The sequence below is a fragment of the Cryptotermes secundus genome, unplaced genomic scaffold (genome assembly GCF_002891405.2).
Source record: "Cryptotermes secundus unplaced genomic scaffold, Csec_1.0 scaffold125, whole genome shotgun sequence".
Lineage (NCBI taxonomy): Eukaryota > Metazoa > Arthropoda > Insecta > Blattodea > Kalotermitidae > Cryptotermes > Cryptotermes secundus.
The window spans coordinates 1829014-1853504 of NW_019720162.1; the positions used below are offsets into that span (position 1 = coordinate 1829014).

The 24491-nt window shown below is 38.0% G+C and overlaps 1 protein-coding gene across 2 annotated transcripts; it reads left to right on the forward strand.

Annotated features, from left to right (window-relative positions):
* Positions 1 to 579: 579 nt before the first annotated feature.
* Positions 580 to 22769, forward strand: LOC111867030. Of its 2 annotated transcripts, none has more exons than XM_023856502.2 (7): positions 580 to 679; positions 1407 to 1475; positions 5465 to 5510; positions 9706 to 9764; positions 13010 to 13115; positions 18125 to 18184; positions 21847 to 22769. In XM_023856502.2, the coding sequence occupies exons 2-7, from the start codon at positions 1422 to 1424 to the stop codon at positions 22164 to 22166; spliced, it is 645 nt and encodes a 214-aa protein (XP_023712270.1). In that variant the 5' UTR covers positions 580 to 679; positions 1407 to 1421; the 3' UTR covers positions 22167 to 22769. The 2 variants fall into 2 exon arrangements, with proteins under 2 accessions (XP_023712270.1, XP_023712265.1); XM_023856497.1 differs by lacking the exon at positions 580 to 679 and adding an exon at positions 703 to 786.
* Positions 22770 to 24491: the final 1722 nt, after the last annotated feature.

A 24491-nucleotide genomic window follows, 5' to 3' on the forward strand; every position in this document is an offset into this window, starting at 1 on the left:
TTAACAAGTCATTCCCCTGCAATGGGTCTACATGTCACAATACAATTCCCAATGTCTGTATGTCATGCTTTCTATCTTTGAAGTATCTCTGAAGCTAACAATGATAGCAGATAAGTGTAAATATAATTGTTGCTTACTTAAAAAGGAAAACTCAGAAAATGAGTTAATTTTACTGCTACCTATGCCTGGATTCAGAGCCAAATCAATTTCTTTTCCCATTCTTTCTCCCCATAAGAAAAGCACAAGGGCAATGACAACAATGAATATATTTTCGTGCATTTGTGGTAAAGAAAGGTGTTCTGAAGATCACAAAAACAATGCGTATGAGTCCAAGAACCTAGAAACAGTAAATGTAAGTGTTTTAGGACACTACATGTTAAATAATTAACAAAGTGATCTGCCAGACTCCAATTTTTAGGTAGTATATTACTGATATGTGTTCTCTTTTAAAAGTGTTATGATGCGGGACAAGTAAAGGTCTCTATCATAGGAACTCAGTCCCCAAGCAAGAAAATGTGATAACACCGCCTGTCAAGGTAACCTATGTGTGCAATTATCAGTGACCTTGTACCCCAGGTACGTACATCATTCTCATAAGGAAGTCTAGTATATGCCAAATAAGTGGTACGTGGACGTCTTTGTATGAAGAGAAATATAAAGAACTGTTGCTGAAAGAAAGGTATGACAACATTAATAGTTTTTTCTTGATTCAAAAGGGGGGAAGAAGGTGTCAGTGGAAGCAAAGGTGCATTGGATTATGGGAGTATGCATATCAGCAAAGAAAAAGTTAATGATATTTTAAAATATTTAACAGACATTTTTGGTATATTAAATATATTTTAGTGTCTTTTAGGAAAGGATTGACTTTGTTGTATTACAGAAAGAATATTTTACAATTTAAAATGGTGCCCCAGTGCAACAGGATGCTGAAATATAATAACCTGAGTACTTGTTTTAATGGATACTGATACAATATGAGTGTGCATATGAACAATATGTTATGTATTTGGGGTGAATGGGAGTTGAATATAGAATTAATAGATGCAAAGAATGTGTTATTAATTATTATTAAGTAATTCGCTTAGTGGGGGGTGGAGTCCAACTGGGTCCACTCAGCACGGCGGCTACTGATTGGCCTATTGTAGCCTGCCCCGGGTGATTATGATGATGGAGAATTTGGTGGAATGAAGATTGGCAGGGGAAACCGAAGTACTCGGAGAAAACCTGCCACAGCGACACTTTGTCCACCACAAATTCCACTTTACCCGACCCGGGATCGAAGTCGAGCTGCCGTCGTGGGAAGCCAGCAACTAACCACTTGAGCTATGATGTGGCCCTACTATTAAGTACTAAATTGCCTCAAGACTATTGTTATCACTGAGAATTTGAATTTTATTTATTTTTAGGTTAAAAGAAGAACTATGAGGAATTCTCTTACTATACTAAGTTTGTGTTTTGTTGCCGCATGGATATTGGTGAGTTATATATAACAAATTATCAACCTCAACTGCTTTATATTTTAAGATGCCATATTTATACATCGATCACAGTGGCTGCATGGCCTAAAGCATGAAATGTCTTCGCCCACTCAAATACTAGGATTGTGAATTTTAATTCCACTCAAGGCATGGATGTTTGTCTGTGTCAGGCTCATCCCCCATCCAAGAAGTCCTGCTGAATGTCTAAGATTAATAAACTAAAGTGAAACAAAGAATTCCACAGATGCCCTATGCTCCAAGTGGGAGCTACAGGAATATATATATTTATATAGCCCACTGTTTACGTATTATTCAGGTAGTGAAACCAAGGATCCAGCTAATTTTGGACATTTAGACTGATTATGGGAGGAAAAATATACGTATAAAATTTTGGTTGGTAAGCTCCTTGGGAAACATTTATATGGAAAACTGTAACGGAGTTGCAAGAGCTGGATCATAGGAAATAGGGTTTGCCGTACTGAACTACAAGTGGATCATGTCCTGAGTGTGCTTCAGTGTTGAGAGATGTTGAACTTCTGCAATATTACCAGAAAAACAATAAATTTATTATTTTTACCTTTTGTCCACCTAAATACTATCTGCCCTGTACGTACCCAACTGCGCCTACCTGCTTATGATGAAGTAGAAGATCAGTGTGACTAATTAGCAAATTACAGCAATAAAATTTACCACACAAATTGGTAAATTTGTTGTGGTCTTTCCACAGAAATAAATGTACAATGAGATTATAACTGTCCGTTTGTCTCATGTTTAAGCTCCACAAATATTCAATGTATCAAAATTAATTTTTGTACTGGGGTCCACACTGAAGGTTGACACAAGAATCTAATTTTCAGTCAAGCCAATTATAATGAACAAGTTCAAATTAAAAGTCGCCAAATTTCTGAAAATCCACTTCACAATACGAAAAAATAAGTACAACAGCTCCATACACAAAAATCCAATCCAAGCAAAAATTTATACTTGAAATACCTTTCAGTATGGTAAATGTTTAACAAAAAAGAGTAAGGAAAATGAATCTTTATCATGAAGTGTTATATCTGCAGTGTGAATAACTTTACAAAAGCAGTTTTATATGTGCAATAACTGGACATCGTGGCAAATGAGGTATCCTTGCTTCCTGCATAAAAGTCTAACAGTTGCTGTGTACGCTACGTAGCAGTTACAGATAGAGCAGAAGACAGAAGCAGTAACTGCACAGAAGAAGGTATGCTGAATCTGTACTGGGGTGTCTGCCTTAGTCAAAAGAAGTCCATATCATACACTATTCATTCTGTCTCAGAAATCTTTCAACATGCTTTCCATTTTGGGCAGGCAACATTATGAAGGAAAGCCCTATGTTTTCAAACTGTTCTCCACTATGAGGATTTTTCCTCCCACTCTATCTTTAAAACAGAATTTAATAATTTTCTAATGATGACACTATGATCTGCATCAGTATCTGATTATGGCTCACTCATACTGATGTATCAGACAACGAAAAGTTGTCCTATCAAATTCAATATTGTGTAGCCAACTTTCTGAACTTCAAAAGCTATTAATAGTAGGTATTTTTATATTAATTTTTATAAGCAAAAACGTGACATTTGCATATAAATTGTCTCAACAGATTCTGTAGTTTAAATTGAATGATAATGGTAACTGTAACAGTTTTCCCAACAAGATTTCAACTGGCTTTATGTTAGTTCATGAAAGGCTGGAATTCTCTTAAAAATTATAATTAAACACTTTCATATATATGAGTTTGCTTAATTTATATATTTGCATATATATATATATATATATATATAATATTTATAGAGTGTAAATAAATATGTTACAATGCTCTGTGGTAGACAGATAGGTTCAATCTGATCATATTTTGTTAATACACCAATGTCCAGAAACGCTTCCTTTTGACACTAAGGGCCACAAATGTTCCTAGAGGATGCATAAGTGTTGGGGGATGTTATCATTTTTTTACATTACAAAAGTTGCTCAAAATGGCGGCCACTGACTTCATTGCATGTTGTGCAATGCCTGGCCATGTCATGTTGAACTCTTTGAAAGATCCCCAGCATTTCCCGGATGGTTCCAGTTGCTACTGCAATTCTTGCCACAAGATCACGCTGCATCTCCACTGGAGTCTCATACACCAGGCTTTGCATGTACCACCAGAGAAATAAATCCATGGAGTCAACTCAGAGGAGTGAGGGGGCCAGGTTATTGGGCCTCCACATCCAATTCATCTGTTGCCAAAATTTTCATCCAAATACTAACGGACAACATTAGTGAAGTGTGCGGGAATGACATCATGCTGATATCTCATCTCACGAAGAACTTCCAAAGACACCACTTCTGGCAGCTCAGATAAAGTCACCAGTAAGCCACAGAGGTTAGAGGTAAGGGCCGATTAGATGGTCACTGATAATCCCTGCCTACACATTGACGGCGAGGTGGTGTTGGTGGCTTCTGAGCCTATACATGGCTGTTTCTGGAGTTGAAAATGCCGTCCTTGGTAAAGGTCCTCATTCACATTTCAGTGGTCCTAGTACATAAACAAAGTGTTTTCGGACATGGGTATATTAACAAAATATGATCAGATTGAACCCATGAACCCATCTGTCTACCACAGAGCGTTGTAACATATACGTACATATATTTACACTCTGTATATACACACTATATATATATATAATGTACACACGCACGCACAAACACTATTCAGAAAGTAACATCCAATGAGCTGTCAACAAAACAAGTAATGTGAAAATAACGTTATTATATACAAAAAATATGTACATACTTAAGCTACTTCTCAACATAGTCACTAATGGAATTGAAGCACTTGTCGTATCAGGGAATCAGTTTTTGTATGCCTGTGTCAAAGAAGTCTGCCGCCTGTGAGCTCAGCCAATTTTTGACACCTTCCTTCAACTCCTCATTATTGCTGAAGCGCTGTGATCCCAACCACTTCTTCAGGAGGGTAAACAGGTGTTAGTCACTGGGAGCAAGATCAGGGCTGTAAGAAGGGTGGTCAAACAACTCCCAGTTGAAATGCTCCAGTAGTGCTTGTGTGTAAGCTGTAGCATGCAGACGCACATTGCCATGGAGGAGCAATACACTGTATGTCAGCATTCCACGCTTTTTGTTCTGAATGGCCCTTCAGTTTCTTTAGTGTTTAGCAATACAAAACATGGCTGAGCTCATAAGTGGCATACTTCTTTGATAAGGGCACACAAAACCTTATTCCATGATATGACAGATTCTTCAATTCTGGCGGTGACTATGTTAAGAAGTATCTTAAGCATGTACATACTGTCACGTGGCAGGGTTTTGCGCATGGCTTATAAGACAGATTTTGAATTGGATGATAGGATTTATTGGCACTTTGTACACACAACTTGGCAATGCAGTACTATCACTAATCTATACACTTTACAGTTCACCTTTACACGCGCACTAGGGTTCTCAGTCTTCACTAGTCGTATCCTGGCAACAGATTTATAACAGTATCACTGTCACTTCAAATCACATACGAAGTCTTCTTTGCACAGACTAATTCATTTCCTGCTATTTCCTCTCAATAACCTTCAACTGCCATATCCAGAACTCGACCCAATCCTCGACAACAACTCTCTCAAATAACCTCCTTTGTTCCTTTAGAACCCCTCAGCATTGGTCACAAAGAAAACACAGCCTCTCTATTGCTGTGAAGGCTTGTTTGCTGATCCGTGGCCTAGCAATAGACGTCCTATCATTGCACGCATACCCTTCCGCGATAATTTATTTCCTGAGCTATTGCCTTGCAATGGGTCTATAAATCAAAGCAGATTTTGTGTTTAATAATTTGTTTTCAATGCTTGTCTTGCTAACAGCTCACCAGAAGTTACTTTCCGAATAGCCCTTGTGCATAATACACACACACACACATATACAGACATACTCAGGCAGTACATAATGCTCTTTTTCTATCACTGTTTCAGGTAAAAGGGCAGCCCTTATGCAACATTGAAACTTTAATTGGAAATGGTAACACGCTTCTCTATTTTCTTCAAACACTGTTCATATGGTTATGAGTAAATGTTTGTATGTTACTTGCACAAAATACATTAAGTCAATTTATAATGAGGGAGGATGGAGTCATATCCAGTCATCCTCAGATATCATCTTCAAAATCAATTACAGAATTTTACTGAAATTTATTATAGTGTGGTTTAACTCTCAGACTTAATAAGTAACTTCCATTTTGATTCACATCTATCCGTTGTTAACACGTACCCTACCAAAGCCAAATTTTGCCATATTTTTCAAAATGGGAATACAGCATGAAGTACATATAATACTAAAGTCTAGGTTTACTAAGATGCACAAAATCAGACTTTAAACTTTCTTGTGCTTATGTTATCATGGCCTGAGCTTAATGCACAAATCCAGCTATCAGCATTTAGCCTTTTTGTATGATGAAACTATTATTTCCACTGTGAGACCTGTATGTCAGTCACTTCCTCCTACAGCATAACATCATATCCTCGATTATCCAATTTGCAATGTAGCGATGTCCCTCTTGATGAGTGCAACACTGTGGACTGCATATTGAAGTCCCTCGGTGCTTCTATCCGACTGAATATATGAAACAACTCGTGAACTGTTGGGTGGACTTCCATGAAATTTGATAATATAGAATTTTATGAATAACTGGTGAACTATTTTGGTTTTCTTATAAATCAAGGGGGAATTTCACCAACTACTTTAAAGAAAGACCAACATGCATTTCTGCATGTCAAGAATATTATTCACTGAATACTTATCAGAGCCAAAAATGTTCTGAACAAAATCTACAGAGCAAAATGGATCACACATTTTAAATTCACTACAAATTTTCTACAAGACATTTTCAAGACAATCAAACAAACTGTACTGTGTGTGTGTATATATTTCTGAATTTCTACATCAAACAATCACCATAGTCTCGTGATCACACCCAAAGCTTGGATTATCCCTGTTTTAAGATTATTTACGCATCTTTCTCCCTTCATTAACATGGACCATCAGGAGTATACTGTGTCTCTACTACTGGGTGTACCAACAATGGGCAAACATACCTCCGTGAAATGGGCTGTACATAGTGCTGACTGGAACTTAGGCCAATAAATGTACAATGAGGAATGCAAACTCACAAACAATAAAGTAAACCCTCGCTAAACAGGTTAGAGTTAATTTGTGTGTTGGATAATCAAGATAAAAATATAAAAAATGGAAAATACTGTTCACAGTTGGGTAAATATTTTAAGAGACTGAATTCTGTGACCAGCAGGAGCTTGTTCGGTTTGCTCTTTGGCTCTTAAGTACATTCTTCTGAAACACCAAACTACACGGAACTCTCATAGGCACCACAAGGCCCTAATTCTTGAAAATTATTACATTCTTCCCTTGGTGGGGGGTGCATGATATCACTCAATAACCAGGAATGGAAAATGTTTCCAGGATCTACTATCCAACACACACATTCACTTGAACAGAGAGCCAACACCAAATTTTGTTTGAAGTTGGGCAAAAGAGCTGGAGAAGCATATAAAATGATGAAAAGTGTGTACAGTGATGATTGTTTGAGTCGCTCGAACATTTTCGATGGTATCCTGTATTTTGTGACAGCAGGGACGACATTGAAGACGCTCCACATGCATGTTTGAAAGTAAGATAACTTGATATATGAGTTGATACCCATGTTCTTTGAAGTCTAGGAGTCATTTAGTGTCAAATTAAAATAAATATCCTCAGGAGTGTTAAATTAGGAGCGATGAGTCATGATTTGGACATCATCATGTTTGTTTGTTAAGTTGTACTCCTGGATAAATCAATCAATATAGTTCCTAGTATGCTTGTAACTATGTNAATATGCCAGAGTGGAACACTGTAAAGACATGTTACGGTCGCCCCAAGTGATATAAAATTTACAAAATCGATTGTTACTGGTGACGAGACGTAGTGGTTTCAATATGAGCCTCTCACAAAGCGGCAGAGTGGAGCGTGGTTGAGCCCAAAGAAGATGAAACCAAAGAAAGTGCGCATGCAAAAGAGTTGAGTAAAGACACTGCCAACCATTTTCTTCGATTCCAAAAGAATCATTCACAAGGAATTTCTTCCAGAAGGTCAAACAGTGAANTGATTCAACAAAAGGAGTACAGTTACTGTTTTCAAAAACTTTTCAATCAATTACAGCTATGTATTGATTCAGAAGGAGACTATATTTTGAATCAAGAGTGAAATTTTTTAAAAGAATTCACGTCTTGTATTTTTAATGAACACAGTCCTAACAGAACCTGGACACACTGTGTATATAAAGTAAAAAAAAAAGTAAAGCTATCCTTGTAACAGGCCATGAAGGCCCATAGGATTGCGAGACGTTGAGGGTCCCACATTACCTAGACAATCGGCTCAAAGATGGCAGTAAGGTTGTCAGCCTTAAGCGCCGGCCATGCATATATTTAAAATATGTAAAACGTAAATTTTACATACTGACAACAGACTTATTACTGCTGACTGTGGCAGACCCATCCTCTCATCAGAGAGAGCGTCCAACATCAACAAGCTGGCAGCTGTAATACAATAATATACAAGTAGATCTGGTCTTAAGCCCCAGATGGGTGCTTTATTCCAAGACAGACTGGCCGACTGACCATCAGTCATGACATAACTTTGACTTTGACTCCGAGTTCAGGCAGTTATTGATAGGATATAGCCACAGGAGTAGTTGGAGAAGAATCAGAAGTCAGCCTGAGAAGACATAGTGTGTGACTTTACATGTGCTGTAGTACAAGGATACTGGGAGTGTGTAATTTAGTGAGACTTTCATAGTTCCTGTGTTATAAATACATTCCCAGGAAATGGATAATGAAGACTAAGTAGACTAAGAAGACTGGCGTGGAGTTATCTGGGGTGTGTAAATCAGCAACAGTGTAATAATTAATTGTAGTTATGACTTGTGAGTATCCAACAAATCGATCCACCAATCCAAACCCTGTCTACAGCTCACTAATACACATGACAGTATCATCATCAAGGAGTACTGGCCTGAACAGTACAGTTCATGGTTGTAGGCAGACAGTTGATATATGTAAGATCAATTATGAGGACCAAGTACAGAATGTTAGGGCACTCCATGTTAATTAATGTCACAGTGTGAGCAGGTTATATAATTTTAATCCGGTGGTTTATTTCTACTTGTTGCTTCCTGCCATAAAGGTGTGGTTTAAACCACCATCCAGCTATACCTAGAATTCCATAAAAGTTTTAATATTATTATTTTATTATTTGAATAGTTAATTGCTTTGGTAATGTCACAGGATATTCTACTGGCATGCATTTTATTGATTAAAGTATATAAGACTTCATTTATAAAAATGAATATGACTTTATCTGTGTTTAGAGATTGAGCACAAGCATCTACAAATTTATTATGCAACATTACTTGTATTAGAAGTATTATATTCTAACACCATATTGTGTGTAAGACAACGTTTATTATTATTCAGTCGACAAAATTCTGGTATCAAAAACCACACTTTTGCATGTACTACATGTTTCGGCCTATTGCGAGCATCATCAGGTATGTAGAACTTTTACAGTCACCATTCCTTCTGTCTGCTAAACTCGTATCTCCCCACACTGGCCAGTGTTTACGCATTGGCAGTGCATTGTACATGTACGTTGTATATGTAATGCTCTGATGTTATAAAAATATGAAATATTAAGTATAAATATTTGGATTTTTAAAAATATTAAAATATTGTAATTGGAACTACGTAATTGAGTTATGTGTTAAAAGGTATATATATATAAAGTAAAAGGAGAGAGTATATATATTGCTCTCCTTTTGCTCTATGTTGTAGTGTCCATTTTGTTTTGTGTTGCCAGATTTTTAGGCGTGTTCCCCAATGTGCATTACTGTTTTGCATGTGATGTGTTGTTTTCATGTTCTCATCTTTTCTTCCCATGGCCTGTCCTCATGTGGAGAGTCTGTTGTCTACAAGAATGGCTGTGCAGACAACACATGTGTGAACAGTGACAGTAACCATCATAAACTCTTCCCAGGACTTCCTGCTTTTCACCATCACCAGTAACAACTTTCCAGCAACAGTTTCTGATTTACAAGTTCATTATGCATTGCTGTAACTGCTTAAGTGATTGCATTATTATAACATTCTTTAATTTACTTATTTCACAGAAACTTCACACGTGCAGGCATTTTTCAATCTCTTAGATGGAGATATACAAGATCTAAAGGTAAATTTCTGCTACATCTTACAAAGTACTTGTACCCACTTGTTCACAGGTTAAATACACATCCTTTTCTATGGTTTCTAGTGACTGAGAATGTTCTATTTTCTTCTTCAAACTAGTTACTTTGTTCTTCATGGTACAGACATATGATTACACCGAAAATTATTATCTTTTGAAATACATAAGACAATAACCTTCATAATAACCTTGATGAGGACCTAAAATCTCCCGAATCTTTATACTGGTAACAGTGACATTACAACATGTGACACATAGCACAGGCACACAGCTCAAGATACTGTTCACAAAAGACAACGTACCATATAAAATGTTATGTCATCCTAATTTAGTCACATAATTAAACCTTTCAGGATTGGAGATTAAATTCAAGCCAGTCACCTCTAAGTTCACATCATTTTGTTCCTTCTGTTTTGTCAAACACAGGCAAGGATATGGTTGCTTTCCTTGTCAGAATTACTGATAAAATTTCCTTAAGCAGTAATGTTTATGTCTCATATTCAGGAGGTACTAGGTTTGAATTTTTGGGCAGGACACCAACTGCACTGACTTAATTCCACATCCTTTCCAATTCATTTCTCATTACTGCCCAAACATTTGATATTACATATTCTGAGTTACTGACAGCACCATTAAATAAGGCACAGATAAACAAATAAAACTGTCAGTATCACAGTATATAGTAGCTTCAACTTCAAAGAAGAAATATCACTTAAATTAAGAAATTAAAGTTCCCTCACATGAAGGTAAAGAGAACTGGGAATGAGGACTCAAATCACTTCAGAAAACTCTACCACATAGTTTCTAAAACTGTGTATCATGATATCAAAGAGTTGTTTATAATATAAATATATTCGTGAACAGTTTTGCGAAGTCAGTAGAAGTTAACAGAGATGTTTTCTGAAAATGTTACTACACAAAAGTATCCCTTGTTTGACTTCATGAAATAATTATGTATGTATATACACTGACAGAAGAAGTGTTGATAGTTCTTGAAAAGATGTTTACACAATACATCATTTCTCTGGCCTTCTGCAACTCTCATTACAAATTTCTGTAAATTTAGTAGTCACACTGCTTCACTCAAACCCTTCCCATAAGAATTAAATCAACTCCTTCCTGAGAAGGTATTAATCATTCTTCAGTTCTAAAGGATTCAGAGGACAGTGCATTTTTGAGAGGCTCCTTCTTGGTTCCAGCCCAAGTTAAGCCACACTCTTTAAGAATGAACACCCTACACTTGTTCGGAAAGAAATTTGAGAAATCTCGGAATAGAACTGTATTTAACAGTGTCATTTCTGTTTATTAGAAGCAGAATGTAGGCCATGAACCGCTCTAGTTAGGGTTTTCTCGCTTTTGGGATTTATGCCTTGTATTCTCTTCTGACTTAATTCTTGCATAGTTCCATGCCACCTCTTGCCCTTCAAAATGCAAACTGTTCTAAAAATTCCAAGGAGAAATTATACCAAGTCACTGTGGCATTGGACATGAACCCATCAGATTTGAAATTGTACCTCTTGAAATTTTGACATCACAGAAAAAAGGATAATATAATGTTTCATGCACAGAATTGCTTGAGACTCCCATGTACTCCACATTCGATAACTTTGTTACTGAAGGAGCATCTGCCATGCTGAAGACTAAGATAATTACCAAGAGGGGGTCTGACAAACATATTAGTTTCTCTTCTGAATCAACCAATAAAATGTGAATTAAATTTAACCTGATGGTTTGCAATAACTTCATCAGTTAAGAGTGCCAAGTAATTAGCATACCTCAGTGCTCCTCTACCATCTAAATAAATATATGAAATAGAGACAAGTGACTTGATCTGATTGTGGCTTATCTTCTACACTTCATCTTCGCACCATCATTTACAGCACTAACCAATTCTATTCATATACCCTGAGAACTCAGCTCGATGGTGACCTCTAAATCTAACTCCCCATTCCTGACGATTAATGAATTTTCACAAAAACTTCAACATAAGCCTCTGACAGAGTGGAGGAAGGGAAGAAGAAAGAACTACAATTAAATTGTTGCACTTAAGACGGAGTTTGTCTCATATATACCTCTGAGAGTAAAAAGAATACAGAGGGAATTTTTGTAATGTATTACACTTAGGATTACTGATTTCTGGAGTTTGTTCAACATCTCATATCCTAAAATAACTCACTTTCAGAAACTGAATTTGTTTAGATACTCAAGTATAAAGGTGAAGAAACAACTATTCAGTTCCATCAATTAGAACGAGCTAATCACGGTCACTGAATCTGTTGGATGAGATAATGCACAAAGTCCAGAAACTCAATAATCCAAATAATAATAGTCACTCAGCTAATCAATTTCCCCAACTTCTATAGAACATGAAAGTTCATTACCACATACATAAAGATCAGTCACTGGACCCTGTTCTGAGCTAAACAAATCCAGTGGACACCCAACAACCTATTTCCTTTTGATCGAATTTAACAGTACCTTCCCAACAACATCTAGGCATTATGATCAGCTTTTTCTTTTCAGGTTTGTGCCAAAAGTTTTGTATGCATTTCTCACCTTTCACATCTGTGCTACTTACAACATTCATCTCATCTCATTTCATCACCATAATAATATTCGGTGAAAGGTATAATGTACGAAGTTTCTGACTGTGCAATTTCCTCCATCTTGGGTCCAGATGAGCATTCTGTTCTATAACACTCTCACGTTTTTGATCATCCCTCTGTATAAGACACAAAGCTTCACATCCACATACAAAAGCAGTAACAAGCATTTCCCAAATTTAGTATGCTCTTAATGTCTTCAAGAATGTAATTTTGATTCATCACTGTCATCATCAAATATTTGAGCTCTGACATATTTTCAGATCTTTAAGAAATCCCATATTGCGGGAGGTTTTACAAAATTCTGCCAACATCTGTTTTAGGCAGCAATGAGCACTTTATATGCAGACCTACATGAGTGTATGCACACATCTCTAACATAACTCACTAAGTTTTTATCATTGGAAAAGTATTTTGAACAAATCATGAATAGAAAAGTAAAACAAATTCTATGTCTCATACATTTTTACCATTACATCTTAGGGTTTGCAAGATAATTTAGCAAAAATTAGTTAACACAGTAGAATTATTATGGTATGCATACATTGCTGACTGTTGCATTCATTTGAAAGATCATTTGCTTAGAATGTTAATTCTGTTACAGTTTATATGAAAATTTATTTTCAGTGTAAAGCTGGCTGTGGTCTGTACATTGTCAATGGGACACTTGGAGCCATTATACACAATTTCTCAGGCTTTGCATATCAAATATTTGAAAACTGCATTAAGAAAGGTATGGCTTTGTATTCATTGTACATAAAGAGATAAGAAAGAGTCCTTCTAAACTAATAGCATTGGACATAGGGCTTAAAGTTATGTCTATATTTAGAGCTTTGAAGGTTATTAGTTTATCTGTAACTTAAGTCTATAAACGTTTATTTAATATTTGTGGTTACTGTGCAGAAAATTATACTACTAAACGTACCAATATTTTTCTTTTATTTGAGGAATGGTACATATAGTCAAGATTTTATGGAGTGACTATAGATGGGGTTTGGATTGGTAATTGGATTTATTAAACATTTACAGATTGTAATTACAAGTAACTTCAGTGTCATCACTAATTTACATAATCCGCAGTTCACTACAGAACGTACTAAGTCTTCTCAATCTGCTGTCTTTTCACCAGTCATTGCCTGGCAACAGCTTCCAATGCCCTAGATTCCTCAACTTCCATGTTCACATCTTCACGTCCCTGCTGGCACATCTCTCACTGCAGTTCCTGAGCCAAACTAACAGGCTTCCAATTCCCGAACTCTCAAACTAACTAACTTGCTCACCAACCAATTCATTCTGCTCCACTCCACTCAGCTCAACCCCCAAATTGTCCCACTTAAGACATCTTGGCATGAATTGCGCAGAAACCATTCCTCTGTAGCTGTTTATGGGCCATTACCTAGTAACAGCAGTTGTCTTGCTGTTTGTTTTGTGGTCGTTGCCCAGCAATGGCTCTACATGCCACAATATCAAGAATATAGTCTTGTTGGATGTGGCATTGTGTAGTCAGGAGAATACAGGTTTGATAGAAACGGTTAAGAAACCTGCTGCCTCAGGGTCACTGAAGACGGATACGGCAAGTTCATTCAAAATATTCATACCCGTTTATCAGTTCACATCACAGATGACAGTAATCTTCATAATCACCTATGTGAGAACCTCAAATCTTACATATTCAATTTCTAATAATTTCAGTCCACATGTTTTTTCTCGTAGACTGATACAGCACCGACTATAAATCATAAGCTTCTCTCACTTGTCAATCTGAAAAATGTTGGCTACTCCTGGAATGAAGAAAGCAGTCTTCTGGGATGTGGCACCGTGTAGATGTGGTGTTAGCCGACGTTTCGGAGGAATGTATCGCCTCCATCTTCAAGGTAGAAGGAAAAATAAGAAAATCCACAAGCAAAGAGACAGTGAGAACCAGTGCAAGCAAACTGCCCTTCTCTTCGTTTGCAGATTTTCTTATTTTTCCTTTCTACCTTGAAGATGGAGGCGATACGTTCCTCCAAAACGTCGGTTAACACCACATCTACACGGTGCCACATCCCAGAAGACTGCTTTCTTCATAGTCACCACCGTGAAAACCTCAAATCTTACATACTCTTGGAATGTTTTGAATTTCTGTACTGTTATTCATCCATACAAAATAAAAAGACCAGTTCTTATGTTATATACAAAGTACAGAAAGTAATGTTTAAGTTCATTTATGTATGAGGGCTATTCAGATGGAACCCATTCGTGGCACCGCTAGCAAACACAGCTGATCAACCATAAGCTGTGCAACAGAACAGTCATATTAGAGGGACTGTTAAGTATGCAGAATCTGCCCAAACAGGATGTTGATGCAGCTAGCATTCAAGGACCCTGATATCTCCATCTGTACACAATGCTATTAACCTTTAAACGCCGGACTTCGAAATAGTGGTAAGCTTGAGCTGGCCGGAGTTTATTTAAATGTCCGCTGCTGGTGCGCGTTTAAATGCCCGTTGCTACGCTGCGTTTAAATGTCCGTTCCTGTTAGGCGCTTAATCAATTTTAAGCGTTGTGTTTAAAAATGCTCTATCTAGCTCAATTTTTATGATAAATGGATGGAAATAACTTTGTTTATTTCAGAAAAGAACATAGTGTCGCATATTATAAAGGAAGATTTGAAATTTTTAATACAAAGTGTTGTACTCTATTTTCAATTTTTTGTGTTTTAATTTTGATGCGTACTGCAAAAATGGTTTCCCAGTTCTTCACAGAGTTGTTCTGCATTATAACTTCATTTCTGTTTGTAACACTTGACAAATTTTAGCAGTCTCTGGTGTCATAAAACAGATGGAAGCAATAAAATCATTTGGTCTTCTGCTAGCGCTGCTTACACCCTTCGGATTTTCGAATACTTGACTGAAGGTCAGAAGAATGAAAGAATGGCTATTCAAGAGAAAGCTATAGGGGTCCCCTCTTCAGTGCTAAGATGTTCCGTTAGGGCTGCAAAAGCTTATTGCCCCTTCTATTTGAATGAACAGACAGCTGCATCGTGGCTGAGATACAGTTTGTGTGCGTTCGTAGTGAAATCGAATACTGTAGTTTCATTTGAACCTATATATACATCAAGAAGGTAACAACAAAAAAGGTATGTACATCGAATTTTACACTATATTTTTAACATACCTATCTGCAGAATCTGCAACAAAATTACTGGATTGTGGATAAGTTTTGGCATAACTCATACGTATATTTTTATTTGCTGTTGTTCAGTAAGGTATTATTTTAATTCCTCTATTAGGGTTTTACTTAAGTCGGTCTGGTAATTACTACATTTAAAAATAAATATTCAGGACTGTGCATGCGCTTCTACTAGCGGCGTGTGCGCGCGCTTCCACTAGCGGAGTTTAAATGCCTGACTGGCCACAACTGGGTACTTTGGCCACGACGACCTTACTCATGACTGGCACAAACTGGGCACTTCGGCACTTAAAGGTTAACAGAAACTCAGAGGCTTCCAGTCCATCATCAAGGGATAGCATCCCAACATGCTCAGAGGAATGTCATGTTGCATGAAAATGCCACTCTGACCATGCTGTGCTCCATATGCTGGAAGGTGTTGGAGCATCCCTCCACGGTACTCAGACATCACCATGTGATTTCCATGCATTCGGCCCCTTCAGGAGAGCACTAAAGGCAGTATATTCAGGTTGAATGATGACATCAACAGAGTGGTTGGTGTAGTGGTTTCAGCAGCAGTTCAGGAAACTCTCTGCAGAGGGGATCCATCCACTTGTGTATCAGTGGGGCACCTATCTCAGTGCTCATGTGAATATTATTGTGACATGGCGCCCAGAAGCCAGAATAGCAGAGCCGGAATAGAAGTTCAATGATAGGCAACGACCCAGTAAACAGGCTCCAGCAGAAATGAACATGTACAGAGCACTTGAGGATATATCATTTCTATTAAACAGCGAGCTAAACACACCTCTATAACAACAGTTGAACTGTTATGAAACGGTGTTTCCTGTTGGGGCTGCCCTGAGTCTATATAACGAGATAGATTTGAGTAAGTCTCTGGACCATGTAACAAAACTGTGCAGGCGACAAGCAGAAGTCATACAAAATCATGAGAATGAACATGTTTGCAATATAGGACAAAGTTGCAGACAGACACAGAAAATATAAGAGGCTTGAATTTGGCAGTGGTCAAGTTTATGACCAATCAAGTGACTAAGCTGCCTTTGTAGCATAGGATACATAAGATAAGCATGATTTGCTATGTAAAGCATGTACTGACAGAGGTCAGTTGAAAAAAAAAAGCTCTGGTCGTTTGTCTCAAGGGGCCTGGCACCAAGATGAATGGATTATCGGTACACTGCCAGTCATAAAGTTACCTTTGAGTCTCTGGAGATGGCAGTCAAAGATGATGAAGAAATGGCAAGGAGTTAGTTGAGTTTCAAAAGGCCAGCCTGCCACGATATCAGCTTGGGAGAGGATGAGTTGAATTGAGGAACTGAGGCATCAGAATTGCTGAATGCAGTCCAGCAGAGTTGAAAGTCTGGCTGCAAAGGGAAGACTTTATGTGTGCTATAATACGAGTACTATAAGTGCTACGAGTGCTATAATACGTACAGTGATATTTGGAACATGTAATTCAGTGAGACTGTTATATCCATGATGTGTATTTATGCTAACCGTCTTACAGTGCGCACTTTTTATTTAATTTCACCTTTCTCTTCACTTTTACACTACATGTTTCAGCACTAATGTGCCATCTTCAGGTGTGTCTCTATGCACGTCAAACTACTGCACTGCAAGCCATGACGTCTTCATTCTAAAATGACTAAAATGTGTATTCATCATGTATAACAATAAATTCTAAATATTAAAACCTTTCAGGATTCGTCATCCATATGTCGTATCTCAAATACGCAAATCACGCCAATCCTCCTCTATATATCCAGCAGTACAACGCACGCAGTCACAGGAGCAAGACACAACACAGAGCACAATACACACATGAATGTAGGAAGAGTGCTCCCATAGAGGAGGACTGGCGTGATTCACATATTTGAGATACGACGTATGGATGACGAATCCTGAAAGGTTTTAATATTTAGAATTTATTGTTATACATGATGAATACACATTTTAGTCATTTTAGAATGAAGACATCATGGCATGCAGTGCAGTAGTTTGACATGCACAGAGACACACCTGAAGATGGCACATTAGTGCTAAAACATGTAGTGTAAAAGTGAAGAGAAAGGTGAAATTAAATAAAAAGTATGCACTGTAAGACGGTTAGCATAAATACACATCATGGACATGAACAAGTGCAACAGGACGCTAAAATATAACATTATTAATAGGAGACTGTTATAGTTCCTGTGTTAAAATCCATTGCCAGTAAATGGCTAGTGGAGATGGTACTATACTGTGTCTGTAACAGTGAACTGTAAAGTGTGTAGATCAGCGGCAGCGCTGTAATTGCCTATAGTTCTGAGTGGTGTGTATGAGGTGTTAATAAATCCAATCTTGAAATGCAAACCCCACCTAATAGTCATCTCTGCATGTGACATTATTAACAGACTCTGTCCCTTCAACCAGAATAATCCACAAATGTGTTTCTGTTGAACAAGCCTCATATTTGTAACATACTCTGAAACACCCAGATGTGATGTATGTAATGTATAGTGTTGTGCTTAGATATTAAAAACTAGGAAACTACTTATTACCAATTTACATATGCTGACTGGTTACTTTCAGGTGTTAGAACTGGTGATGCATGCAAGATAACAGATTGCTTAATGGATCTCACTGATATGGGTAAACATATATGAAATTATAATTCTGTATTTCAGCATCCTGCTGCAATTGTTTAAATTAATGTCCATGTATTTATCGTCCGTCAATAATGCAACACTTGTTTATTCACTACTTAATTTTAATTTCAGTTTAACATTATACACTTTGACACTACATATTTCGGCCCCAAACTAGGCAACAGGGAAGCGAGTCATTTTCCGTTGTCTGGCTGAGGGTTTATAAGAGAACTGCACTACCTAAGGAGTCAGTGGACAGAGGGGCTCGACACCAAGACAGACAGACTGACGGATCGTCACTCGCAATGTGACTTGGACTTGGGATATCTCTGACAAACCTGTGTGAAGGCGGGATCGAATACCTCCACCCTGACCCTGCAAGTCATAGGAGGCGACGAAAAGGTAAGTCTCAAAACTGAGACAGCAAAATATGGTCCCAAGGGAGTCAGACCTGAGGAAAACTGCGCTGGCAGGGGCCAGCAGCATTTATAAAAGACAGACCGGTCCTATCGTCAGAGAGGGCGCCCCAGTAAACAAGACCATAATGGTCAAGCAGTAATAAATATCTGGTCATGAGCACAAGATGGGGCTCGATACCAAGACTTACTGACTGACTGACTGACCGTCAGTCGCAATGTGACTTTGACTAAGGAGTCAGTTAAAATGTAGCAGCCACCGAAAGCAGTTGAAATATAGCAGCAGTCGCAGGAAGAAAACCCGAACACGTGGTTAGAAGATTTGATGTGATAATCTGTGATAGTGCATGATAACTGAGAAGTCAGCCAGTGTAGACTTATTGTGTGACTTAAAGACTGTGTGTGTGCTGTAGTACAGTTATATTGGGAGTGTGTAATTAAGAGAGACTTGTATAGCTCCCGCGTTATAAATACGTGTACTGTAAATACATGAAGACTACTGAAGAGATTATTTTGTAGGGTTGTAAAGTGTGTAAACCCATAACAGTGTTATAAGTATTTGTAGTTATGATTTGTAGGTTGTTGAATAAACCAATTAACAATCCGAACGGCGTCATCAGTAGCAAAACACGTTACATTTGGTGTCAGAATTGGTTATGAACTTAAACACGCCTTAACTCAGGACAAACTATTGAAACGAATGGTAGTGTCACACGATGGATATGGAAAAATTGTTCGAACGCCTATTGGCGAAAATAGACGCCGATAGGAAAACCGACAAGAGATGAGGGCCAACCAAGTAAAAGCAGATGCAGACGGAGTGCACATGCAAGAAATGTTCCGAACCAATCAAGACAGAATGGAGGCCAATAGGAAGGAAGACAAGGAAGAGACGAAGGCCGACAGAGAAACCGAGAAGGAAGAAATGGAAGCCGATATAAAAGCCTAGCGAAAAGAGATGGCCGCCTGGCGAGAAAAGGTTGCAGCAGAAACGGAAGCGATCAAAGCAAGGACAAAAGCCATGCGAGAAAATTTGGGCACCAGCCACAAGGAGATGGTTGCCGAAACCAAACCCGAAATAGAGGAAGAAACTATGGCCTGCCGAGAAGCGCCGGAGGCGCGTCTAGAAGAAGAGAAGCCGGCCTCAGTGGACACGAAACCTGCGGCGGCACAACAAGAAGAGGACCCCATTGTGATACCGGTCAGAGAACCTGAAGAGGAAACAACGAATATCAGAAAAGAGACGATGGCCTGCCAAGAGATGGAGTGGAAGAAGAACAGCCAACCTCAATGGACAGGAAACCTGAGGTGGCCCAACAACGAGAAGTCTCCTACGAAGATGCCGTAGTGAAACTGATCAAAGGACGGAAGAAGCGATATAGGGGCAAGAAGCAAGCTGCAGGGCGACGTGGAGAGCCACTGGAACTAACCCGAGAAATTTGTGCATCCCGGATGAAGTTGGCCGCCACCTGCAGGAAGGTGTCCCGCCGTGCTACAGTGGCAGGTGTTGCTGGGCAACGCTGTCGAGAGTTGTTTACTGCTGTGTAGTAAACAGCGTGCTTCGGCACGGCATGGAAAACACCTCGGGGTAGGGGATGTTTACTGAGCGTTGCGTACTGATGGAAGGAGTAGGGGTATGTCACGTCACTCGCGAGACCACAGAGTTCACGTGACCCCTACTTCCCGTTGCGCCATCCACGTCACAATACATGAATATAGCAGTAAATGTAGTAAAGACAACACCACACGCTGTGGAGGAAACACGCAAACCAGGGGCATATGGCAGTCATAACTGAAAAGTAGACTATGAACGTGAGGGGCAAGCTGCCGAAACAAAACACCCTGGACAGGCATACATTTATGAACAATGGACGACACTCCATGTGAGGTGAAACGAAATGCACCAAAATAACGTGGGTATAATAGAAACTTTATAGGATTTTATCTGGTTTTACCTTGAAAAGAGAACTACAGCATGTGATTTTAACATGGGCTAAGAGAGTGTAGCAGTTTTAACATAATTTAATAAAATATTTTTAACACATCAAGATACCTGAAGATGGTCGTTTTGGGCCGAAACATGTAATGTCAAAGTGTATAACGTTAAACTAAAATTAAAATTAAGTAGTGGATATATGAAATTTTCATTTATGTGCCTACTTTCATGGTACGAGTATAGACAACTGTTGGAACTGAGGACAGTTGTCCATCTGATCAAAAAAGTTAAACAGAAAAAAGACCAACATAAACCAGAGATGCCCTCTGATATACATAATTTTCAGATTAATGTAATTTTAAGTGAGTTTAAAATGATAGAACTATTTGACAAAAAAATAATTAAAACTCATAAATGGCTATAACATATGAAAACATAAAGGCAGTTAAGCACTATGGCATGAAGACATATAGGGGAGTGGAGGTGTAGCTCCACCTTTCTTGACCTCAGCAATAGATGGAGGTCAGTGATCAGTTCCACTCCCTTGTTGCTTTACCCCCAGGGAGAGTCCCCAGTACCCATTAAATAGGAGGTTGAGTGGGTCCCTAGCAGTTAATTTAATTACATACTTTCCAATGAAAATTAAAGGCAGTTGTACCAAAGGAGGAACAAAATTTTCATGTTATATAGCCACTCTTGAGAATGAAACTACCACAGGAGTCATGACATTTCTGTATGTGTAGTCTTCCAACTGATCTCTTTGCCCTGAGAATTTCAAAACAATCGTTGCACAGTTCAGCAACACAGCTTTCCAGTTTTGTGTACTCTGTTATGAAGTACTCCCATACCAGTCTTCTTATGAATTTACAGAAGCTTCTGAACAGGCTGCAGCACTTGGGTCAGAAAAAAGATCAGAAACTTCTTGTATGACACTGGCAATGGGGTCACACAGTAGCATAGTTGGTTGAGGCACTATGCTACAAGCTGGAAGGTCAAGTCCTGACGAGGTCATTGGATTTTTTCAATTGACCTAATCCTTCCAGCCACACTATGGCCATGGGGTCGACTCAGCCTCTAACAAAAATGAGTACCAGGAATATTCTTGGGGGTAAAGGGCAGGCGGCACATAGGGCTGACAACCCTATCGCCATCTATGAGCCGATTGTCTAGAAAATGTGGGAACCTCAACATCTGACAACCCTATGGGCCTCCACGGTCTGTTACAGGGATACCTTTACTTTTACTTTACTTATGACACTGGCAACCATGGATACAGTACACAGTATTAATGGAAATGGCATGTCTCTCTTTCAGGACTAAAGGTAGCCAAGTCTGCAAATTTGACAATACCACTGATGGATGAAATTGAATGGCTCATTGGTATTATGAAAACAGTATATACTGCTGAAAACTCTGCTAATGGAATATTTATAGCACATGAACAATCTGAAGTGTTACAATTTTCACACAGAAAAGTATCGCCCTCACCCACAATAGAACAACTGGAGAATGAACATAAACAAGTGCAAAAGCATTCCAACAGCACATCAGTAGCTACCAGTTTGTTACCAGCTATTGGCATTCTCTCTGCTTCTGGTTACTTCACTTTCTTATACTTACTTATCAATATCTAAGTGTGGGTTTTACTCTTTATTCTTCACACATATATTGTTAAGAATAATACTATTTGTATTGAAGTTACATATTTGTCTTTGTTTGAATGTGGTATGCATATTTTAGGAGACAGCAGAAGCGCCCATTCTTTGCCTAGCAGATTGCTGCTTTTGTTGTCCATATCACAATATATAGTAGCTAAATTTTAAAGAAGGAACAACACCCAAATTAAAAAAAAAAATACAGTTTACTCATGTAAATAAATAGAGAAGATTGCACCAGGATGTATCACTTCCAAAAATTTTATTTCGATTCTTGTACATCATTTTAATAGCTGTGGTAACTGTATGTATTTGCCAGAGTATGGAGTATATTTCACATATTTGTGTTCTCTATCAAGTCTCTTAGAAAACAACAACATTCATATGGCTGCTTTGTCAGTATTAAAATACAGAGTTGCTAACACTTCAAGAATCAATAACACTCAACTCAATTTAAAAAAAAAAATTAATAAGAATTTATGCCAAATCCTGAAACTTGACAGCAATACTTCCACAAAGTTTTAACATCTGTAACTCTTGTACATTTTGGTAACAGTACAGAATAAATTCCATGATATCTTATATCCATGAGTCCTCTGTTAGGTCTGCAGTGGGAAACATAAGTTAGAAGCCAGTATATCTGCATGGTGTGTCATTCAGTTAATTATTCAATTTAAAGTGGAATATCTGTACACATTATTTTAACTGACAACTCTAAACAAACCAAATCAAATCAAACCAAACCAAAATTAATTGGAAATTCTGGAAGGAACTTAGACTCCACATGCTACCTTGTAGGATCTGTGAACTGACAGTAACTGGATGACCCCATTATCTATTTATCAACTTAATTTCTATTAGAATATATTCCTATTATCTCAAAGCTGTTAAGCATAACAAATGGTACACATCAAATTTATAATCTACATATAAAAAAACCCACTCCAATCTCACATGGGGAAAGCTAAATGCCCTTCATTGCTGGATACAAGGAAACCCCACCTATCTGATGCCATTGCTGTGACATGGCATGATGAATGACAACAGGAGATGAACATAAGAAATAGACAAAGAAACAGAAGAGTGGGGGTAAGGGAATTGTTTTGTTAATATGGAGGGAAGAAGAGAGGAATGATTACAAGTCAGAAATCCAAGGCATGCTGAAAACATATGTGAGAAAGGAGGTTAGAGATAAGCACAGAAAAATAATGAATAAAAGGAAGGATAAAATAGTTTTGGCAATCATGTTAGATGGGTCAGGAACCAGCAGAAGGATGTATGTGTGTGAAGTAGTAATGTGAACTAGTGCAAGATAATTAGTGTACTGATATTTGTAAATGTTGGAGGAGATATTGATGGATGTGAATATTTTGTCAAGGCACTGACAAAGTGTCAGCTCTGATGATGTCAGGGCTGACAGTTACATGCCACATGGTACACAGACAAAGTTAGGTGCTCAGCAACATTTTCCACCTAGTGGCAAGCCTAGCTTAAATTTTGATTCAAAAGATTCCAAAAGCCTAACGGAATATTCTGATTATTACTACAGAAACTGCCCAATTAATATGCAGAGAAACAGACTGGTAGGCCCCCAAAAAATTATAAATTATGCCTAACCTAGAATTAAGGTCTACAGCCAACTAGTGAACTAACACAAACATGGGTGGAAAATGAAGCTACTAGCTTCCTTTTTCTTATGAGGACTTTTCAAGAATCAGTTATGCTATTTTTCTGAAAGCCAACTACTGGAAACACCTACTAAGAGGTTTTGCCTTCTATTCAGGTTTCTTCTTCTTGTTCGTAATGAAGGTTATTAAGCCAGCTACATTTTCAGAAGACAGAAGACAGTGAAACCAACTGCACCACCCAAACTTCAACTTGAAAATATGTGTAACCTAAAGTCTCTGACATGTCATTGGACAAATATGTATGAGCCACATAACATGGAAAGTGCTAGATTTGGTATAAAATCATTAGAATTGTTTGAAGCAACATCTCATTATGTGGAATTTATCTCCATCAGATAGGAAAACAATAATGACGACTCCATAAAAAAGGACCATCTCTATGATAAACTATGTAGTAAGCAGAACAATGATATGGGAGCCTTGCCTTAATACAGGGAGTTCCTGTCAAAAATAAAGAAGGCAAAATAATATATAAAAAAAGAGAATATGTCAGTCTACAAAGACAAACTTACAATAGTGAAGTGGAAAGAAATGTATGTCCTGTCCCATGACAACAAAATGGTTCCACGTAAGATCCGAGGCCACATCACCAAGGCCAAAGTAATCTTACAATTCA

What these genes read in the sequence shown, in the direction of transcription:
- LOC111867030 (XM_023856497.1), top strand. Translation starts at nt 766, where the DNA reads ATGCATATCAGCAAAGAAAAA. An exon ending in TGCATATCAGCAAAGAAAAA is followed by an intron (nt 787 to 1,406) that starts GTTAATGATATT and finishes ATTTATTTTTAG; the next exon opens with GTTAAAAGAAGAACTATGAG. An exon ending in AATGGATCTCACTGATATGG is followed by an intron (nt 18,185 to 21,846) that starts GTAAACATATAT and finishes TCTCTCTTTCAG; the next exon opens with GACTAAAGGTAGCCAAGTCT.